General features: G+C 38.9%; 1 protein-coding gene across 1 annotated transcript; it reads left to right on the top strand.

The window, feature by feature from the left end:
* Window positions 1–14,594: 14,594 nt before the first annotated feature.
* Window positions 14,595–22,229, top strand: si:dkey-10o6.2 (uncharacterized protein LOC100124608 homolog). Its single transcript, XM_036563938.1, has 7 exons — window positions 14,595–14,843; window positions 17,149–17,273; window positions 17,377–17,443; window positions 17,578–17,731; window positions 19,683–19,822; window positions 20,594–20,704; window positions 20,854–22,229. Exons 1-7 carry the CDS (start codon window positions 14,604–14,606, stop codon window positions 21,031–21,033), a joined length of 1,017 nt encoding a protein of 338 aa, XP_036419831.1. The 5' UTR covers window positions 14,595–14,603; the 3' UTR covers window positions 21,034–22,229.
* Window positions 22,230–23,193: the final 964 nt, after the last annotated feature.

The following is a 23,193-nucleotide window of genomic DNA, read 5'->3' as shown; positions in this document are numbered from 1 at the left end:
CAGTCAACACGATTGGCTGCCAAGAGAGCGCTGGTACAGAAACACGCTCGCTGATTGGCCTGACAAGCCTCCGGTGGTGAATGTGTTCTAAACGGCGCCAACTGCATTCATTATTCTTCTCCGCTTCTTTGAAACATTTCCTAACACCTGAGAGCACACAGGTGTTAAATGTCTTTCAAGAGATTACAAAGAATCCACATTTTGGGGACCATGTACCTCACACTCTTCAAATATGTGCTGTTTGTATGCGTGTGAAGGGACTGTATATCAAAACAAAAGGTCCGAAATACAAAAGAAGCGGGACGAAAATCTACTAAAATACTAAAATATCATTACTCAAATATTTTAAACAAAGTTCAAAACAAAAATTCAACAGCACTTAAGACATAAAGAATTTGTAAGGAATTAAAACAATATGAATAAACCTATTTCTTCATTTTTTACTTTTTAATGCTGTTATTTATATTTTACATTTATTTTCTCAAAATGTTCTCTTGTTAATAGATGTATTAATGTGTGTAAGCGTACTGTTATACGTACTATGTATGACGTTCCCAAATATGAATTTCGACTGTTATACTGTTATTGTCAGAATCCAACAAAAACATGCAGTGTATAAGCGAGGCTTTTTAAATATTTAAAAATTATATTATATTATATTATATTATATTATGTTATATTATATTATATTATATGATATTATATTATATTATATTATATTACAATTAGCTCCTCCGTTCAGGAAAGGGGGGCTAAGCCTGTACTGGGGGTAGGTGGGTGGGGAGACATGGTCCCCCACGACAAATTTTAATGGCCCCAAGATTTTCATCATGTACTTTTTGAGTAGCATCAGCCAGAAAATAGATCAAAAATGGTTATTTGGTCAAATCGGCATAGCAGATCTGCCTCTTTGTGTATTAAGCACAGAGCTAATGTAACAAACGCTATGTCCTCTACGATTAGAGATCAGTTCAGTCTCAAGAAGACTGTGATTTTGCTTTGTAGGCATGTTTAATAAGCTGGGTGACAGAATTCCATGGTCGTAGTGACAAATATTGTATTATATTAAATATTATATAGTTAAATCCAGTATTAATTTTAACCGAAAGCTTATACAACTCTCTCTCGCGCGCTTTCCTCTTGATCACTAACTTCAATCAGATCTGCTCTTCAGTCCCGTCAGTTTCCTTCAGCTTCTTTCTCTCCCTCTCATCCTGTGCTTATAATATATATTTTTTTCAAACACATCCATTAAACATGAATGAAAGGTAGATTCCATTCTCTCCGAAATACGCCCATTTACAGTTCCTCATAATAAATCAAGGTACTGACAGTTTAAAGTTCACTTATACACATTTTTATTTTTTTTAGAAGAGGCACGAAGGGCTGAAAATAGGGCTGGCACTGGTTTACAAGAAGACACCTGCGTACATATATATATATGGCAGCAACACAAAAAAATATATATGAACTGAATATACTTCGACAGAAAATGAATCCACTGTCTTAAGTGAGCCGTCTTAACATTAATCTTGATTATACATTCTAACTCAACAGGAGGTTTTTAAGAGTTGGCAGTGAAAGTTTGTTCTCTCCCAAGCCAACCATCGCTCTTTGAATGAAGTTGAAAGTGTTTTTCGTGGCTTTAGAGTAATCCAAGTGTAAAGCATATGCCAGCTGAAACAAGAGGCACGTTGCTTGAGGTAGGTTCTGTATCTAATCTATAGATTGTCTATCACAACACGTCTCCCAACAATGATGGCAGTAGACACTGGGTCAAGGTGATCTGAGGAGAGGCACATCTTCACTGATGACAGTCAGAACCCCAACAAATACTTGCGCCCAGGCCTCATCACTGTCAGAACCCTGTATTAAAAAAAACAACAAAAAAAAAAACATTAGTAGCCCTCAAACATTTCAGACCAGTTTACAGACGTAATAAACGAAGCGAAACTAAGTATTGAAGTCTACCTCATGTTCAGTTTGCGGAGCTTTGCGGAGATGTTCTGCTCCTTGTGCACATTTCACAACCAAGGCATGGCAGGCAGGCTTAGCAGCGTTAAGCTCAGCAGTGCAACACACTGACATGGACTGCAAACGGAGTTAAGCGCGTCACACACCAAACGCGATGTGAATAAACAAGACGAAAAAGCTGAATATTTGGACAGATTTTTTTTCGCATAATAACAGGAACCTTTAACACATAATAACAGGCGTGACGTCATCACGTGTGGAACTGCAAAGAAAAAAAGTTTAAAGCTTAAACTGAGTTAACAAACCTCCGAGCTGTGTGCAGAAACGTACAGTGGAGCTGACGTTTGTGAACCCTTTATACTTTTCTATATTTCTGCATAAATATAACCTAAAACATCGTTAAATGTTCAGTCAAGTTCGAAAGTAGATAAAGAGAACTCAAATAAACAAATGAGAGAAAATATTATATTATATATTTGTGAGTGGCAAATATATGTGAACATCTGTTTACAGTGGTGTGACCCGCTTTGTGCAAATCTGATGATGTTTCAGGTCATATTTACGCAGAAATATTTAAAATTCTAAAAGGTTCAAACTCTTTCAAGCACCATTGTGGGCGACCGGCGCCTTATACCGCAAGCCTTCAAAGCAGCTTGCTGCTCACCAGCAGTTGCCACATGCACTTCTGAGAAGGACAAAGTATTTTTGGGTTAAAACAAGTTCCACGTGTTGTGGTTTGTATTTTAGTCACACATTCTCTGATATGTGCATGTTTTAACGGCATTAGAGAAAATATTGTTTTTGATATGAATGTATATGCACTATTTTAAATATCTACTTTAGGCCTCAGCCATTAAAAACACTTTAAAAGCAGGGTGTCTTCTGTATTAATTTAACAGCAGTATGCTAACAGAAATCACATTTACTGCTGGAAAAAATGTGAAAGTAATCATTTTAATTTAGTTTAACTTAGGGGTGTAAAGCTAAAGGTCACGGTTTGGCACAAACCACTGTTCGGACCTCATGGTTCGGTTCGGTTTCGGTACAGGAGAGGAAAAAAAAACAACAAAAAAAGGGTTTCATTTTATTTCCATTTCATGCACTGATCAGCTTGAGCTACGCTTATACATGGCATGTTGCTAACAGTTTAGGGCTAAAGGCAGGGGTAACAAGTACCACCTGTATCCACTTTTACTTTTATGAAATAACGACTTTTTATTTGTATTCAGCTCTGACCTGCAGTATGAACATATTAATAAGGTTCAGTAATATTTAGACGTGCTGTCTTTAAACTGGCTCTGATCTGTGTTGTTCAGCTACAGGACTGGGTTTGCCTCTCAGCACAAATTAAAGATGGTTGTTAGAGCGAGCATCACATGAAACACTCTCTTTACCATCTCAGATGGTCTAAACACTATGAAGCTGTAGAGAAACTGAGCTGGTCAGGTCACCATTACTGTCTGTACTGGTTTATTACTGGTTTAGTTCTAGGGATTGTTTCTGACATGAGTTCAGCAGCAGTGAGCGGCCTGTAAATGTTCCCGTGCCAGCAGCCGCTCGTCCGTTTGCTCGGCGCTCGCAATTATGATAACTATGAGAAGAATACAGATTCCGTTACAGACCTAGTTTAACTAACCTTACAGGTTTTCTCCGGCAGTTTGCCTTGACATGCCTAAGAGATTCTGAATCTGACGCTTCCACTGCTTTTAATCGCTAAACATGCTCTAACCAGTGACGGACAAAAATGACAGCAACAATTCCGGTGGCGGTGGCAGGTAATTGCTAATACATGTCTGGACATGTCGGTTATAGTCCGCTAGTGTTTAGTGTTTAGTATATGAGAGCATAAATGATGTACAATATTCAATTGCCTGTTAAGATATAGTAGGTTTCATGTAAATAAGCCGACGCTGGAATCTAGCCTGTAAAGCAAATTTAAAGAAAAACTGACCAACTTCGCACAGTCTGGGGAAAGTTTTTCTTTAAATTTGGCTGAATTTCTTCTTGGCGTAGACTCCAGGACCTGCCCTCAGGTGTCACAGCCTTCTAAGATATCTTTCAAGAGATCACAAAGAATTCATCTTTGGGGACGATGTGCATCACATCGTACGTACAAAGAAAGAACATACCTACGAAGAAGTATCAGTGGACACCAACGATACTGTTTAGAATGCTGTACGTATTAGAATGCTGCGTAGATGTGTGAAGGGACTCTATATTAAAAAAAATAGTCTGAAACTAGGTCAATTTAAGAATATGAAACTTATCCAGAATACAAGAAAAAATACAGCATTATCAAATCAGTGTGATTTGTTTGGAATTGTAAAAACCCATTAAACCATAAAAATGATAAAACATACATCTATTCATTTTTAGGGTGGGAGCAGACGTGAAATATATGTTGGACTGTTCCATCCTCCCTTTTACAGAAGAAGCTTTGAGGAGATGTGGTGTCAAAGAACTTACACAACAACACCTTACATGGACGGTAGAATCTTCAAAAGAGTTTCTTTAATTTAGCTAGAAACAAAACTCCATTTGCAGCACACTGGGATCACTGTTATATCCTGAAAATAGGACACATTCCTGATGAAGTAATTATTACACACTTCATCCAAAATACTAACCTCGCCAGCTGAGAGTGAAGAAATGCTGTATGACGAAGAAGTGTGCTTTAAATAACGTTCTTAGACTGAGTGGAATGCAGTTTGTAGCCTTATTGAATTTTTTCACAGAAATTTGAACCCTCTCAAAGCCACAACATCATCATGAGAATAGCGGTCTCTTTGTTCATTCAGCAGCTTAGAAATAAATATGCTTAACTGTGATCTTTCAATAAATACGTGTTTGTGGAGGTTAGAAAGTTTGATAGGCCGCTTACTATACTTAAAGAAGTAAGTCCAAATGAGAGCGAGACTGGGTCAATACAAAACCCAAAAAATCGAGTCCTCTTCAACACCAGGGCCTAATTAGTATTTATCTCCTTTTGCAAAAAATACAAAAGAAAGATTTTCTTTCCACAACACAAACCTGTATGTTTAAAAATAACTCCAAACATGTTGTATGTGGTTTAGAATGAATGTTTCTTTGCAACCAATGTCCACTTTCAATGAATCCCACCAAGCCCGCTGTAAATAAATCCAACCAGTGCTCATTTGGAATGTGGCCATACCAAAACCTCTGAATTAAAGCAATGGCCTTTCTAAATGAACCCTACCAATACCTGTATCATAAAATATTATACAAATGTGATTAAAAACAACAGCCTACCTGTTTTTGTCTTTCGTGACTTAATTAAGCCAAATAATTAGTCTGTTTTAAGTTATTACAGTCAGTTTTGGTTTTCAAAATATATCATCACATCTTCTGATTGCTTTTTGACAGAAATGAAAGTGAAACTAGCGTCTTTATATTAGCAAAAACGGAACAGTCTAATCAATAATGCCGTCAATCACGACTCTTCACGTCCTTTTATCTGCTCAGATCATATGTCTCTTGTTTTTAAGCGTGCTGTACAATACAGTACAGCAGAGTTTATACAGGAAAAAGGTGAAATGGTTCAGCATTGTGCAGATGTTTACGGCCAGATGGCTCAGCTCTGTCTGGCCCTGAGACAAACCAAAAAAAGCTCTCTGTGTTTCGGTCTTGAGCGTGAGTCAGTGCGTGTCGACGACCGTTCAAAGAAAGTTATTCTTTAAGCCGAAGATGGACTAGAAAATCAAGAACATATAAATGTAGGGCGGGCTAAATGTTTAGCCAAAACCAAATTAATTCAAAACTTCAAGAAATAAATAAATGCTCTAAAGTATCAACAGCTTTGTAAAAATCAAGAAAAAGGATCTTGGGTTATAAATTCACAGTAATCCAAATTTTTGAAAAAAGCAGACTGAGGGCAGCATATAGATTCATCTAAACTGGGTTTCATCCTATTTAAAAAGAGTCAAGCCAATCATTTATAACCCGAATTTAAAAGAGTAATTGGCCCCAAAATAATCCACGTTGGTCTTTTTTGGCTTATGTGTTAAAGTTATAAGACTCTGTTTCACTGATGCTCCTAATTCTCATCTTTTAACAGTATCTATGTGCATCAACCAGATTTACAGCTTGACAAAAGTTACCTATAACTGGGTTGATAGAAACTCTTCTGTGTGGGAATTTATTAAACGACAGATCAGGTGGTTTATTAAAATCACCACCCACCACAGGGATATTTAAGACTAATGTTCATTATACATTATAACATTTCTGCCAGAAGAGTGTTGTTCATATATGACCTATTAAATCCATAGACATCTACTAAAATATTACAAATATAACCAACTTAAACCTGCCTGTCTATGAGGAGCAGGTCTCAATAATCATTCCACAAAGTTTGTTAAACAAAATGAAACTCAAACACCTATTGCCCTACCCCACAACACAGTGAAATAAATAAAATATTTAATAATTTTAAACAAAATTAAACAAATAATCATAACTTTGAACAATAACAACAACGATAAAAATAAACTGCTGCTAAAATAATAATCATAGCCACAAGAAAATCACACGCCCCGCACAAGACTTGCGAGAGGACCAACCTAAATTTCGTTAACTGTTCAGTTTCAATATGCATCGATACATTGATATTTTTGGCAACATGACAACATCTCCAAAGCTAAAAAATGTTAACATTACAGCTGTGGATTGATCTGTGCGGGAAACCTGTGTGGTTTCCAAACACAACTGTTTTCCTCTGTTCATTACAGTCGTAGTTGGTAATATGAGCTAGTCTGAGTGAATAATAAACAGTGAGACTCCACACGGGAGTCTGAAAATCCAGTGTTGAGCTGAGACCAACTTCAGTGAGTTACTGTTATCAATGTTATCTATGCAGTAAGTTAACTTTGTTAAATAGTCAGCAAGATCAGCAAAGAAAACAGATGTGGCTTTAGCATTGCAGCAGCATTTGGACACATTTCTTACATCATACCGTTATTAATGTATAAAAAGGCTGAATCCAAAGCTATTAGAATATCCAGGTGGTTATGTCAGTGGTTACGTGTTCTTGAAATGACTGCATTTTGGGATGCAGCATATGATGAAGGTAACTCTGTGTGTATACTGGAATATTTTGCCAAAGCAGTATGTCATCGGTCTCTGTGGCGTATACTGGGGAAATTCATGTTGGTCAAATACTTTATACTACTTACTACTTTTGGGCAGAAGCAGTACACAAGTGGTCTGTAGGATGCCATTTCCAACACAGTCAAATGCCGGCCTTTCACCAAACAACTTTTTAAGCAATTTCACTGTCGCAGACAAATTTCCAATGTTGTTGTAAAAGCATGAGAGTCTTGCTAGAGTTGTGCTACTCACATCATCTGGATCGTTTATGCTAACTGAACACTATAAGAAAAGATTTTTAAAAGACTAGAGTCTGATGCACTTTTTAAAAATTTTATAATTCCTTTTTTATTTAACATAAAGATTTACACATCAACACAACATGCAGCGATTCATAACCATAAACAAACACGGTTGATTTTATCGCAGCTTTGAGAAAAAGAGGGAAAGAGCGAGGGAGAAAATGCATGCCTGAAATCTCTGTATAAAATGCAAATCTGCTCCCCTTTAAAACAAAAATCAAACTAACCTAAAAATGTAAACTAGCATATTTAATGTTTTCGGTTCACTAAATGTACCAGTGATGTGCAGCTGTCTTTACGAATGTCTCCACTGAAGAAGCATCTGTTTTTGTTTTTTTTCTTTCTGTTACAGTGGTTTCTTATTTTGTTTGTTTGTTTGTTTATGGTTAGTTCATAATACCCACTCATCGATGCTGAATCGCTGCGTGTTTTGTTGATGTTTAAATCTGTATGTTAAATAAAAGTAGATGCATATTTTACAGGTTAATTCTAAACATTCTGGGTGATGATCTGCCAGAATATTCAGTTCCACAGTGAACTGTGCTGATCTTTACACGCCCAGCCAGCGTGCCTTCACACTGGTACCACTTCAAAGCAAAGAAGGAAAAAAGTACATTTCAACCAGGTGTGTGATGGGAAATCATTTCAAAAGCCTAACTATGTGATATGATCTAAGGGCTTGTTTCTTGCATGTGCTGTTTAGACTTACCGCCAAGTGTGTTGTATTCGCGGACTCCAGTGTTACATGCGGCTACATGAGGTGCTGTGGCGCAAGGCGGCTGGCTTATCCGCAGTACAATCTAGATGCACTGTTGCAAATAGCGACCCTGCAGAACCACAGTCTGTGTGTAAGGGCTGGCTCCAGGGCTGCGGCGCTCCCGGCCACCAGCGGGAGACGACAGACGCACAGGTCCCAGGTCCCATCAAGCCCGACGTCCTACACCTGGGCAGAGGCTTCATAAGCGCAGTAGAAGGAGACACACATTGCTGTGTCTTCGTCTCATTTTGAGTCAGCAGAAACAGCCGGTAATTTGGGTAATGAGGGCTGAGAGTTTTGCACTCCCCCCTCACTTTTCGGGTTTCTCCAACCTCCTCTCGAGGTTCCTTCTCTGCTCTCTGTCTCTTTCAAAAGAAAAAGAAAGAAGAGAAGGAATTCTCCCTCCTTCTGTTCAGTTTTAGTTTTGTTTCTGTTGGGAAATCCGAGACTTTGTTCTCTTTTCCCGCCTGACAGAAACGGGTGGGTTTATAATTCGAATTCTCTGTCTGGTGAGCCGTCGGAAAAAAACACAAGTACCATTGTGTTTCTGTTGGTTTTATGATGGTAATGTGTTTTGTTATTTTAATGGGTTTATCACAGTGTAAAGAATCCTAATGGTTTAACCGGTGACCAGTGGCTGATTCTTAATGTATTTGCTGTTAGTTTAGTAAATTAGTAAAAATCAGTTTAGTAAATAATTTTACTAAATTTAATAAGCTGTTTGTAATGTGGGGGGCGGCACCCCACATTACACCCCAGCACTGTAATGTGGTAGCGCTGTCGCCTCACAGCAAGAATGGCCTGGGTTCGATTCCCGGCTGGGCGACCAGGGTCATTTGTGTGTGGGGTTTGCCTGTTCTCCCCGTGTCTGTGTGGGTTTCCTCCGGGTACTCCGGTTTCCTCCCACGGTCCAAAGACATGCAGTCAGGCTGATTGGACGTGCTAAAATTGCCCCTAGGTGTGATTGTGTATGTATGTCTGTCTGCCCTGCGATGGACTGGCGACCTGTCCAGGTCCGTCCAATGACAGCTGGGATGGGCTCCAGCACCCCACCGTGACCCAGAAGGATAAGCGGTTTAGATGATGTATGTATGTATGTATGTATGTTTGTAATGTGTCTTAGTTTATTTTCTAAAATAAAAGTCTCTGTGCATTTAAAATTTGTTTGAGGAGATTTAAACTAGTTAGAGCTTGTATACAGGACAATAATCTGGGTGGTTCAAGGGTGACCAGTAGTGGCAAACAGTCGGTGAGGTGCCAACCTTATCAAGCCTCTGTTTGGAGGGTCTTGTAGTGCTAACACTTCGCCCTACCCCTCTATCTCAACGAGAATCAGGACCCCCTACCCCTAGATGGAACACGCAATATGGAGGTGTAGGGCTGAGTGGTAGCGGTGAGGGGTGAAATGGGATTGGGCACAGGAATGCCATTTTACACAAAGCAAAATCGCTCAGGTAAATAATCACACCTTCAAGCTCCTTGTTTTCATTTATAAGCACGTAGAACAGCTCGCCAACCAAGTAAGAAAGAATGCATAATACACACGTAATCACTACAAAAGAATATGGCTGTTTTTGTTCTAGCTTAACTGCAATTTTAATCTGCCATAAAATGCTTACACCTGCGGTACAGATCAGGCAGTGCCAGTGAAAGTAATATCCTCTACACATGCCTCACCATGGTAGTGCAAATGTGGGGTGCAAATCACGCAGGGAACATTTGCTACTGGAGGCTGGTCGCTACCGTTTTCACCACGCATGCGCACTACTTGCGTGCATAGAGAACATGTACATTTCCCAACACCAGGCAGCACTACTCCTCATGTCCTTGCACTCTAACCTGAATGCTTTCACCCAAGAGCCTAACTCAAAACTAACTAATATCAAGCCAGGAAATGGAATGAGACTGATTATATAGTGGTTCCTACATTAAACACTATAAAACAGTGATGTGTAGCGGCCTCAAGTTATTAGGTGCAAAAGTTATTAGGTGCCCCCCTCCCCCCTCCCATGTGTTAAATTCAGAAGACAAGAAGACACTGTGCACTAAAATTTGCAGAAAAGTGTCATGTACGTGTGTTAGTTGTAGTCAACGTGTTATTTTCACTTAGGAAAAACTACAAAACATATCATTTGACCAAAACATGTTCAAACTTTTTATAAGACTGTACATGAAATATCTCAGCATTGGCCTAGAATTCTCATATTGGTTCCTCATCAAAATAACCAAAGTAACCAAAAGTTCAAGGCCAGGGTGCCTGTAGGCCACCGTTTTCCCTTCTTTATCTTTTATATTTTTCTTTATTTTTGCTGAGAAACCCTTTGCTGATAGTGGTTTTATTGTGACCTTATTTTTCTTTTTAGATTTTATTTGTTTTTGTTTGGTTTAGGCCAGTTGCTAGCACTAGGAGAAGCACATTGTCATTACTTTTCTTCCTTAAATTCATGGTGTTTGATTTTTTGTAATCATTTGTTGGGCATAGTTTTTGCTTCTTATTTTTGTTTATAATGTATTTACATTTTTCATGTGTTTGTGGAAGTGTAAAGGGACATTGACCAGCTTTTAGCTTTGAGTATCCCTGTGCTGGGCCTGGACCTAGTTCCTTCATTTATTTTCTGGCAGTGGTTTAAATTCCACATTTCTATTGTTATTGATGAAAATCTGTCTCATGCAACTTTCTGTCAGACTCATTCATTTGTGGAGTGTGAAACAGAATCCCCTCCTCACAAAATTGGGGTAGCATAGTCTAAGATTGCTTTGGGGAACTACCCCAAGGGGGCTTACAAAAGTTCTGTCTATTTTTAGTAATGAATAAAGTAACTCAGTTAGTTTATGCAATATATTTCAACAGGACTGTACATGTACACCATATAAGGGCCATGCACACTTTTCTAAATTAACAAATGAAGAATGCAGTAGCTGTTCAGCAGTTCAAAAAATCTTTTTTCAGGAATAGTCACCAAAAAGTAAAATAGCTATGCTGAATATACTGATATACCAGTTTAATTCAATATCTTTAAAAGTTACTTTCCTCCTCATACTAACCCTGCAATGTATTTGAACAATAATAAAACTGTCAAACACGGTGTTGATCTGACAGATGTTCACTAAACTCAGTTACACTTTAACTGTCAGTGTGCAGTTTGGTAAGCAGGTTCAGTAGCACCACAGTATTCTTAATTAAACTGTTTAAAATCTTGTTCATCAACATTACACCGGGGATCCTTGTTGGTTTGTCATTTGTATTTCTATTTTTTCCTCGAGCTCTAATCTTCAATCGCCCTGTTCTTCTTCACAGAATGATTGAAGAGTAGTGCTCTATAATCATAGTTAAATTATTAAAACCTAAATAAGGCTTTAATTAATGTTTAGTATAATGATTTGTGAAAATTTCATAATTAGTACAACCCAAAGGCACCAATAAATCCTATAAAATCTTTTCTACGATATATAACAGCAGTAGTAACTGACCTCCTTCACTCTGAGTCTGATGATTTTCATCAGTAGAAATCTGAGTTTATGTCCATTATTCCATCACTGTCTCCTCATCTTCTCCACATGTTCCCTCCTCATCCTCTCCTCCAGATACAGCCCACTCCTCCCCCACATTCACCTCTCTAATATTAATAATATTAATCTTCAGAGTAGCGTGTCTGTGTCTGTCGTCTATCTTTGTAACTGACAGCTGATGATTTAAATTTCCCGCCTGATTTAGAGCGGAAACACGACACATTACCACCGCCACCTAGTGGAAAAACAAAGAACTGCAGCTGCAGAGCTCAAGTCTTTCTGTACTGCATCATGAAACAGGACTAAACTATTTGGCAAAAATATCTTGTTGATATTTTTCTCTGGCTGCGATTTAAACTCTGTTTTCTATAAACCCAGCTCTGTTATCTTCAGCCCAGAACTTCCTCTTTTTCTGGCTTAAGGCTTGAACGCTGATCACAGTGCTCCAGACTGCCAATTATACGTGGCTGTAATGTCACAGGGTGTTTTTGTTGTTTCTGATTGGTCTAACTCATCTACAGGCAGTTCACCAGCTCTGTGTCAAGTTTCCCCACTAAAATCTTAAGTGTTGTTGATCATATAGATTAGAATTAAAGCTGCAGCTCTTACAGTTTGAAAATTACACTTTGTGATTTTAGTACAAAATTAATTAATCTTTCACCTCTATCATGAAGTGATATAGTTTCAGGATCAATACTGTCGGCTGAGTCCACCTGAATATCTGAGTGGGCTCCTGTGTTCTGCAGGTTCAATGAAAACTCTACAGCACCCTGAAGGCAGTGAGGTGTCCATCAGTAGAAGTTGAGATGGAGATGGAGTTATTGTGCTGACGTTGATGCCAGTAGAGGTTTGAACTCTGCAGTTATTGATCAGCGGAGTGTTGGTGACTTTTATGCGTTACGCACCTCAGCACTCAGCAACCCGCACTATAACTGCATGGCTAGGTGCTTGATTTGATACACCTGTACAATGGAACTGAATGAAACACCGAATTCAGTGATTAAGAGACGTGTGCTAATACTTTTGTCCATATAATGTACATATTTTGGTTGCAGAGTTGACAGTTTAGACTGCCTCATCCTCTTTAAAGCTCAGTAGGCTTCTAAATACAGTAAACACATTAGAAAAGAGTAACCCTCACAGTGCCCAGTGCAGCCCATATTTTACATTTATTACAGCTGCTGACATGTTAGTCTCTCACAGGTTTGGCACAGCACAGCACCATCTGCTAAAAGAGCAGATAAAGTTGTAAAGAAGGTCAGTGTACGGCAAGAAGAAGCCTGGTTCTATTAAATTCCACTAGTGGCGTAACTAAATCTCATGGGCCCTATGATGCCCCCCACCCACACCAAAAATAAATACTTCCATTTAATAATAAAGGCAATGTAATTTACATGTTTATTTTGTATTGTTATGTCTCAACAAAAGTTGATGCCCTAAAGGTGCCAATCCACACACCAGCATGTATTGTATTTGCTTTTCTAACATTGGGATAAACACAAATAAACACAAAAACAGTAGAAATAATGTGTTATTTGGCAATGAAAAAATTTTGTTATGAAGGTTAGATAAATTCAGATAAAGCACGTGCTTTAATTTAAAGAAGAACTGATTCGATACACCAGGTTTTATATTGTGATGGTAAATACTAGACTTCATCCAGGAGAGATTTGCCAAAAAGGCTTTGCTAACACTCATCGAATCACAATGGATCTTCTGTTTCTTTGTATTTTTTTGCTAATGCTAGTGTTTCTGGAACAAAAACACTTCATTTAAGCACTATGTAAAAATGCCACTTTCTTTATCGGAACTGTACAAGTACATCAAATATTCCTCCTTTCACTCTGAGCAGCTCAGTGTTTATATCTCACATTTTCTCAACAAAACTCAGTGGTTTAAGAAAGAAAGAAGAGAATAGAGGAAATGTTCTCAATAATAGATGCCACTGATGTTGCGGGTGAGCAGCGGGTGATTTCAGGAGGTTGCAGGTGAGCAGTATGAGGTTTCAGGAGGTTTCGTGTGAGCAGCGGGTGATTTCAGGAGGTTGCAGGTGAGCAGCAGGTGGTTTCGGGAGGTTGCGTGTGAGCAGCAGGAGGTTTTAGGAGGTTGCGTGTGAGCAGCGGGAGGTTTTAGGAGGTTGCGTGTTAGAAGTAGGAGGGGACAGATCCAGTATGTACCTTAACAAGCTGCAAGGAAACCGCTCACAGTCCCGTATTATTAACCACAGACTGTCATTTAAGCTACGTTCACATTACAAGCCTCATTGCTTAAATCCGATTTTTTGCTCAAATCCGATCTCTCTGACACGATGGTTCACACTCATTTAGGCAAGTCATTCAAATCTGTCATTAATGTGACGAACCGGCGTCCTGAAATGACCCTCATGAGCTCATCCTACTCAGTAACGTCACGTGAATGAATCACGTTCATCATCAGCACAAACTAACGAGCAGAACGAGCTTCGCTGAGAAGATAATTAACTCTGATCAGCTCTCAGCTTCATTATTAGAGCGAGACGAAGGAGAAAAAGGTGAGATGAGCTGCTTTTCCACCGTTTACAGGCTTTAACTTCTGTTCGGCGCTGTTGCCATGGTAACGCCGAATGATGGCGCAGCGCAGTGGAAGAAAAACACATGAATTCTGATCTGAACGTTCACATTAAGGTCACATGACCACAAATCAGATACGTATCCGATCTAGGACCACATATGAAAGTGGCTCAGGTCGGATTTGAAAAGATCAGATTTGCGTGTCCACACAGCTCTGAAAACATCAGATCTGAGTCACATTAGGGCAAAAAATCAGATTTGTGCCACTTCAACCTGGTAATGTGAACATAGTCTTTGAAGTGTTAAATCCTGATGTCGGTGCTCCGCTCCAGTCCAGTAAGGGGCGCTAATGCACCACATAACAGGCTTACAGACCGCCAAAATCCCAGAAGAAGAACGAAAGTGATGTGCTTCGTTAGCGCCATCACAGCTCGCTCTCCTCGATGTGAAGACGAATGGACGCTGCTGAGCCCGGTGCTCAGCATGGACACCATCCCGGTCATCGACTTCGACGCCTACAGACTCGGGGTCACCGACGACGACGTTCCCAGAGAGCAGCTGCAGGAGCTCCGTGATGAAGTGCGGAGGGCCTTCACTGAAGTGGGCTTTGTTTACCTGAAGAACACCGGAATAGAGCAGGAGGAGGTGTGAGAGATAACGAGACAAGTTTCACAAACTAATCATCAAATTACACAACAAACTAACAACAGTGGAATTAGGGGCTTCTGATCTGGGCGGAGAAGCTCAGACACGCTGTTCTGGCATATCAGTAATGTAGTGATCTAGAAGAAGAAGAAGAAGAAATCAGTGATCTAGAAGAAGAAGAACCCCTGTAATAGATAAACAGCTAAGGTTAATAAACAGCTCATAACGGTTGAGTTAGGCTTAACAGTTACACTGATTTTGAGAGTTCGTGCAGCAGAACTGAAAGGTCATGATTCAGTGGCAAGTTTCAGTTTAATTGAATCTCTAATCAAACTTAATGAGACTCCACAAGTTCATGCAAAAGCCTCTGATGAGTAGATAAAATCCACCTGGTAGTTGTCTAAGCACAAGCTTCAATGGAATGAATAGGTTAAACCAGCAAAGACTATGATGGTCACCAAGCTTCACCTGATTTTTTTTGCTGGTCAGATTTCATTGGAATGAAATCAAGATAATTATGCCAGAATCAGACTCCCGTTAGCTAACGCACGCATGACACCACTGATTACGCTGAGGATTTCTAACATTTCTATGTGCAAATAACAGCTACATCTGTCATGTTCATCTGTCACAGTGCAACAGGACATGGAGTCTCACAGTGATTCAGGGATTTCATGCTGGTCTAAGCTGATTTATTTCAGCAGGGGAGAGAAATGAGTCACGTTGCCCAGTCATGAGGAGAGAAGTAACACCGTAGGGTCACACGGTCAGAGGAGGACTTTGTCATAGGATTGAGTTTTTGCTCCAGACATGAGAATTAAAACTAAGAGCTGCAGTTTAAAGTGTTCTTGTTATACTGATCATTATGACTGAAAGGTGTTCAGTCGCCCGAGTGCTGCTCCAACAACCAAAGTCTTTAGTTCATTACACTAAACTATCAGTGTGAGACTGTGTCCTGTTCTGCTGTTTACTGTGAAGGTAAATGACAGATTAGCTGTTATTTACACACAAACATTAAAAATCCTGAGTGCAATCTGTGGCATCCATCTGCCTGGGGATTGGAGTTTGTGCTACTTATTTTGAACTTGAGCATGTAAGCAGCTAATCTGGCGAGCACCCTGAGAGTTCAGTGTGGGAGTCACTTCCACATATCATTATGTCACATTAAAAAAAAAACAAAAAAAACAAGGCCAACCAGATGCCCTGAATTCCTAGGGGACCCTGGGCTTTAGCCCAGGTATGTTTGTGCATTAAATCAAGTTTGATAGCCACTGTGTTATGCGTATGACTTAACGCTGCACATCAATTTTGTTTATTGGCATAATCCATCTCACTAATATACATAGGGAGAAGGCCGGGTAAAGAAGTTGGGACAAACTATCCATTTTAGATAATCCCAAAGACTCTGACCTCTCTCTGCACCCACCTATTCAGAATTAATTTACACTTTTCTATATTATTCCAAATATTCATGTTGCCAGTTGTTTTATCCTTAGAGATAACAATCCCCAAATATTGAATCTCCTTCTTAATCTCTGTCTTACAGAGTTTGCAGGGAATAGGCATGTAGAATTAATAATTCATATGTATCTACATTCACTTGTAGATCTGAAGCTTTTGAAAACTGGTTATGAACTTGAAATGTGATGAATTTGATTTTCATTTTTTCAATTAAGGTAGTGTCATATGCCGACTGACTTATTATTATTTAAAAGGGTGTTTAACAGAATGCAATGCTTTATATAAGCTTAAAAACAAAATACACCCACTTCCTTGTGTCATATTCAAGTATAACAAGTAAATCCAAGACTTATACCCTTCTTCAGTCTTGTAATGATATCCCCCAAAAGGATTTATTATCAGTATTATCAGATAAAATACTTTTATCTTTACCAGATTTAGGAATCAGTGATTTAACGTTGTTTCATGATTGGCGTCAATGCTTTCTTCTCTATGCGCTCCTTTAAAGCTTTGAGTAATAAACCTCTTACATCCTTCCAGAGATTTACATCTGTCCCTGGACATTGTTGGAATCCATCTTCAGAATAGCCAAATGCATTTGGATGTGCTATTGCGCTCCCTTGAGGCCATTAGGGCTCATATAGTGTGCCTGAGATGATGGAGGGACGACTGCCTGTCGACCAAGTTTAATGTCTCTACAATTTACAGTTTGGTCTGAGCGAATCTAGAAAAACTCTTTAGAAAAAGAAAATAGTTTTTCTTCTTATTATTATTATTAATATTATTATTATGCACTGCATATTTATGTGCTAATAGAAACTAAAACTTTACATGATTTTTGCAGGTGGATAATGTCATGGCCATTTCTAAGAAGTTCTTCCTGCTTCCTGTGGAGGAGAAAAGACCCTTCAGTCGTGGCAGCTATTCAAACAGTGTGAATCATGGCTGGGTCTCCTTAGAGAGAGAAAGGTAGCTTAACCTACAACTTTGTGTCTGATGTGGGAAAGTGGAGGTATTGGTTATTGTTGATGTATTTAAATTAATCTAATCTGTATCAATCTGATTTTAACAGTTTGAATCCTCGCCGTCCAGGAGACTTGAAGGAAGCCTTTAACACGACTTCTCTGCGCACAGACATTGTAATTCCGTCTTCTTTTGCAACACAACACTCATCAGATATTGATGAAGATTTTTTTAATGGTGTTTTTTTTTCCCCAGGGTAAGTCTGTTTGTTAACCCAGAAGATCTGTCACTTTTTTGTCAGTTCATTTAGGAGTGGCCTTCAGATGGTGTTGATGACTTTTGCGCCACCCAAGTGTCCTTCTATGAACGCTGTATGAAGCTCTCGCTCCGAGTGCTCAGAGTGATGGCACTCTGTCTTGGCATAGACCCTGATGTGTTTCTCAAAGCACACAGGCAGATTGGAAGTAAGCTAAATGATGTTCAATGCTTTGATACACACAAACTCTGCACTTTGCTGTTCTTTTTCAATGTATATTATATTGTTATGCAGCTTTTGGACAATTATTATAAGGTAGCATTACAGAAAATCAGTTCTAGACACCTAATCTTGGAGTGGAGGACAACAGTCTCAATGGCAAGGAAAAAACTCTGAGATGGCACAAAGAATAAACTTTGAGTAAGACCAAGAATCAAAAAGGGAATCTTTTCCTGTTTTTTTGGGCAGCAGTGGAAAATGAAGTTATAGTCAGAGATTACAGAAATTGAATGGGATTATACAGTGGTGGGCTACTCAAACTGCACATGGAGTATCTGAGTGGCAATTAATACGTGTGTACATAATTGAGAATATAAGGCAGATACAGAAGACTAAGAAAGAGGTTTGGAGTTCATGCAGTAGAATGTACATGAGGCTAGTTAGAGACCATAAGGATTAGGAGTTCATGAGTGTTGGATTACAACTCTGGAGTGTCCAGTAGCATCAAGGGAGGTTATTGGATGCTCAGATAAGATGTCACATTCAGATTGTTTGGTCAGTTTTGTAGTATGCTTTTTTTTGTAGTACACCAGAACAAAAGTGGCGAGCAGATATTTGACCCACCACTTTTCAAAGTACTGCAGAGACGACCCACCACTTTCTGATTGAGTTCATGACACTTACATTATAAATAAATGAAACTACACAGAGCACTGATCATTAGACACGAACAGAGAGAGTCAAACTCTTTGGCAGAACCAATCAGAACCTCTGTTTCAGCTCAGGGGCGGGACATTTCCCAAACAGTTAACGCCTTTGTGAGTTGGTGTTCAGTGAGAGGAGCTGCAGCTTTTTGATCTGGTAATGATGCTGTTACTGCGATTAAATGTACTAATGAACTGGCTCACGGTTTGAATCTACTGAATGTTTGAATATTTCTCATTGCTCCCTTGCTGTGCTAAGGTCGCTGTCACATCTACCTCGTTTGGAGCTTTTTCTTTAATTCTGTTTTGCTGTGTGGACGCTGCACCTTATTCAGGTCCACGTGTTATGACCGTGAACCGGTGACCCCTGATTGAGTTTGCTGCTGCTGGCAACGCATTTTTACGATGGTCCACACCAAACGAGAGAATGCAACACCAGAGTGTGCTTTTCTCAGAGCACATCAGCCTGCCAGTTTAACATTTTATTCTTTAAAAACTGTCTTATATTTCTTGCAGCACATGCTGCTGTTAATAACACCAGATAAGCAGTAAAGTAATAGCAAAGATAAGCTTTTAATTTTGGCACATGAATGGCAGAACATATTTTTGGTCAAGATGAGAAACCTTACATTCAAGCTGGTAAAACAATCACAAAGAAACAGAAATCATGGTGGTAAATGTGACAGTAACAGAGTGACTGCATCCCTGCAAAATATCTGAATAATCACTGAATAACCCCATGTGAAATTAGGTCCACTTTAGCTGTTGCGGCGTGAAACCAACTTGAATCATTTTTTTTCCCCTGTTCTTTTTGTTCAATGTTGTATATTAATTGTAAAATCATATTCACTTTCATATTGCGCTTGTTATGTTATTGTTTTGCTCTCTGATGTGGACTAGATGAGGATAGGTTCCCCCTTTGAGTTTTGGTTCCTCTCAAGGTTTGTTCCTCTTGCTCTTGGGGAGTTTTTCTTGCGACTGTTGTCCTTGACGACACTCATGGGGTCTCAGACCCAGATTTTCTGTAAAGCTACTTTGTGACAACACCTGTGGTAAACAGCACTATATAAATAAATGTTGACTTAAACCAAATGAAAAAAGATAAACTTCCGATTTTGTCATAGGTTTTTTTTGTTTGTGGATGCTTTTGTTTTTTGAAACCACAAGTTTTGCTCCACCACTTTTGGAGATGTGATGCCAGTCCAGGCCCTAAAATTAGTTTCTTTTGCTGTTAAGGTGAAGAGAATGGCAGTACCCTGCGTTCTCTGTATTACCCTCCAGTAAAGACTGTGAAGGAAGATCAGATCCGCTGTGGGGAGCATTCTGATTATGGCAGCATCACTCTTCTCTTCCAAAGCCGCGAGGGCGGCCTGCAGGTGAGAAAGCAGAGTGACGGGACTGATAATGCAGGACAAATTAATTACATCTCCTACAGCCTCATTTTAATGGAGTTTAGGACAGTAAAATGGTAAAATCTTGGACTATCACTATATTGTAGTGTATCATGTTGTATTACTGTACTGTTACTAGCCTGTTAGCTTGTGGATAGTGTGTTAACTAGGTGTTGGATGTTGTTTTGTTAGATATTTTGCATTTCAAACATTGACTTTTGTGATGAGGTCACAGGTGAGGTTTCCTTCTGATGAGTCTTCTATGAAGATCATGTTTGTGCAAGTAACATTGCACCATCACTCCTTTTCAGTTAAACCATCCTGCAGGTTTTTGCTGTCATATGGGGGTTTTGCCTTGCATTTTGAGCAGTTCTGAGAGTTCTCTGGGTCTTCCAGATCTTTCCTTGACTTCCACAGTTCTCCGTAACTGTCGTTTCATAATGCCATTTCAGACAGTGGAAATTGCAAGCTGGAAATGCTTTGATATCTTTTTAAAGCCCTGCATTGTAGGCATCATTTTCAGATGCTCAGCCAGCTGCTTAGAAGACCCCATGGTTGTTGAGTGTTGCCACAAGTTATGAAGGGTCAGAGAGTTCATTAAGCTCTAGAGTCATCGTCGAATAAAATAACTGGGCATTACCATTTGCAGAAAAATGTATTGTTGTAATGTTTTGCTGCAGAGGTTGGGTTTACGTCTTTCACATCAAAAATCAACAAAACATAAAATGTATAAAACCTAACCTTTTTTTTTTTTAGGTCATGAACCGTAAAGGGGAGTATATCTCCGCTCAAAGCATTTCTGGAACTGTTCTGGTCAACATTGCAGACTTGATGCAGAGATGGACCAGCGATGTGTTTGTGTCTGCTGTAAATATCCTTATTAATTCAAAACCTAATACAAAAACAAATAAAGCAAAACTGAATAAATTATGTGTACACACAGTAAAGCAATACTTATCCTTACATTTCAGTTGACCACCTTTTTTTTGTTGTTTTTTTTTTTTTCACTCCTTCAGGTCCATAGAGTCTTGCTGCCCCCTGGTGGTGATTCAAGAACGCGGCAGAGTTTGGCCTTCTTTGTGCAGCCGGATGACAACGTCATGATAAGTTGTGTTGATGGATCAAACAAATATCCTCCAGTGAAGTGTGTGGATTATCTTCAGTCAAGATTCAACGACACTTATGGCAGAAACTAGTGTCTCCTGAGCCACAGCTGGAACAGCTGGACTTAACATTAACATTTGTGTCACTACAAACATTTAAATATTTTGATCAGTGTCATCAAACACTCTTTTAATTAGTCATTAGCATTAGGTTTTAGTACAGCCTAGGGACAAATTTTAGAGATAATATTAACATAGCAAATGAGAGGTTACGTATTTGATTAAGTTTGATTTACATTGCATAATGTGTACTGAAGTGAAAGGATGATGTAGGTTATCTTCCACAATCAAGCTCAAATCTTTTTAATATAGAATATTTTCTATATGATTATATTTGTAACACATAGGAGTAATACCAGCCACCTTAAATAAGCTGCCTATGCTGTGACACAAAGAAATAACATTTTGCAAAGAGAATTATATTTATAAATTAGAAAAATCAGAGTTAAGAACGCTGGGAAGCTTCTTGAAGACTCTTCAGTCTTTAGGATTTATGCAAATTAACTGATCTTAACTAGATTTACCTCAGTAGCTCAGAATTCTACAAAAATAATATGTGGTGCTAGATGTGTTTAGTAATTATGTTTACAACGTATGGTACAGGACTTGGTACTGGGTTTTGCCATCTTAATATAAGTGGGTGAAAGATGAACTTTGAAGGCCTTTAGCCTGACTGAGGGCGACTCTTCTTGCTGATGTCCTTAAGAAGGACACTGTCCAGTTAGTTTCTGTGCCTATCTACCAGCTATTTTAACAAACTTCCTGGAACCACTCAGGGTCATTGAAGCTGGCGCTGCCCAAATGGCCTATGCTGATTAATATTATCCAGTGCTCTTTGTTTAGTCATTAGTACTACGTTTTGATGCACTTTAAGGATCAGTCATAGAGATGAAAATATCACTGGTTTTAATATTGCAAATAAGAAGTTATGTATTCGATTAACATTGATCTTCATACAATTTACATAACAGCTTTGACCAAGTCTTTGGGGATCTCTCTCGCTTTCTTTCTCTCTACCTCTACTTTTAGAGTTTTAGGCCGCTGATTTTCCTCAAGCTTTTGTCTTAGTGAAGCCTGTTTAAGATTTGTGTGCGATGACGTGTTTTTGTTAATGTGATAACCCGTTACGATTTTTGTATCCATTTTTATAATCATGTTTTCTCGTTCATGTTCCTCTAATCCTGAAAATAGTTTTCTAATTAAATTTTATAATCTGTTTTACTTTTGAATTTCACTGTGTGGTTTTCTCTTTGTTTTTGAGGTATACTGTATCACAGAAATTATGAATGTACGATGTCATACATTTCTAAATTTTAAAAGTTATGCTGTGATAAATTACCCAACAGCTTTTGGTGTTTGCATCTGTTTTCAAAGCCTGGATCGAAAGTCTTTTTAAAAGGACAAGGAGGGTCCACCACAACCTGTGTTTTCATGACCAACTGGCCCTCTATCTAAAGTAGGATTAATCTAATTTTAGCTGTAAATATGAAGTGAAGGTATTTCGGTATTTTGTTGCGATATTTGCCTGACTGTGATCTCTATCCTTTCCAGTGTTTATGGTGGTGCACCATCACAGCTGATTAGGACAGGATTAGCCAATACAGTCAAGTGGTGTACACTTTTAGCAACTTTAGGGTTCTTTGACTTGTAACAATAGTGGAACCCTTTTCAATAAGGACGGACATTGTTGGTCTCTCAGCTTTCCTTACTTATTTTCTTCTAGTTGAGGACAGTGGACCAATAGATGCACAAAATGTACACATTTGAAGAATAACAGTGCTGAACAAAGTGGTAGATGTATGGAATGATTTTTGTACTGTACATTACAGCATATATACATACCAGACATCTGAATTGCATTAAGATGATGGTACTCGTCGTTTGTAAGTTCTTTTCAGCTATTTTCAGCTTCATACCTTATAGATTTAGAGGTGTGCAGCTGAAAATAAGTTACTAAAATGAATACACGAACAGTAAGACTTGCTGACTTGTAAATTTCTGAACTCCTAAAATGTTTATTCAACTTTGTCCTAATTCTCAAATTATTCTAACACACAAAGGACAATCTTTAGCCTCTTTCTACCAGTACCCCGCCCTCCTTGGCTCTCGCACCTCTGCACCCTGCTTGCCTCACCATTAACGAGCAGGTGAGAAAGCTTTGCGGCCAGACGGAGTCTAAAGCACTGTTGCGAT

Source organism: Colossoma macropomum, unplaced genomic scaffold (genome assembly GCF_904425465.1).
Source record: "Colossoma macropomum unplaced genomic scaffold, Colossoma_macropomum, whole genome shotgun sequence".
In the NCBI taxonomy this organism is placed as follows: Eukaryota; Metazoa; Chordata; class Actinopteri; order Characiformes; family Serrasalmidae; genus Colossoma; species Colossoma macropomum.
Note: the sequence above shows the minus strand (reverse complement) of the source record. Positions and strands in the feature narration are given on the sequence as shown.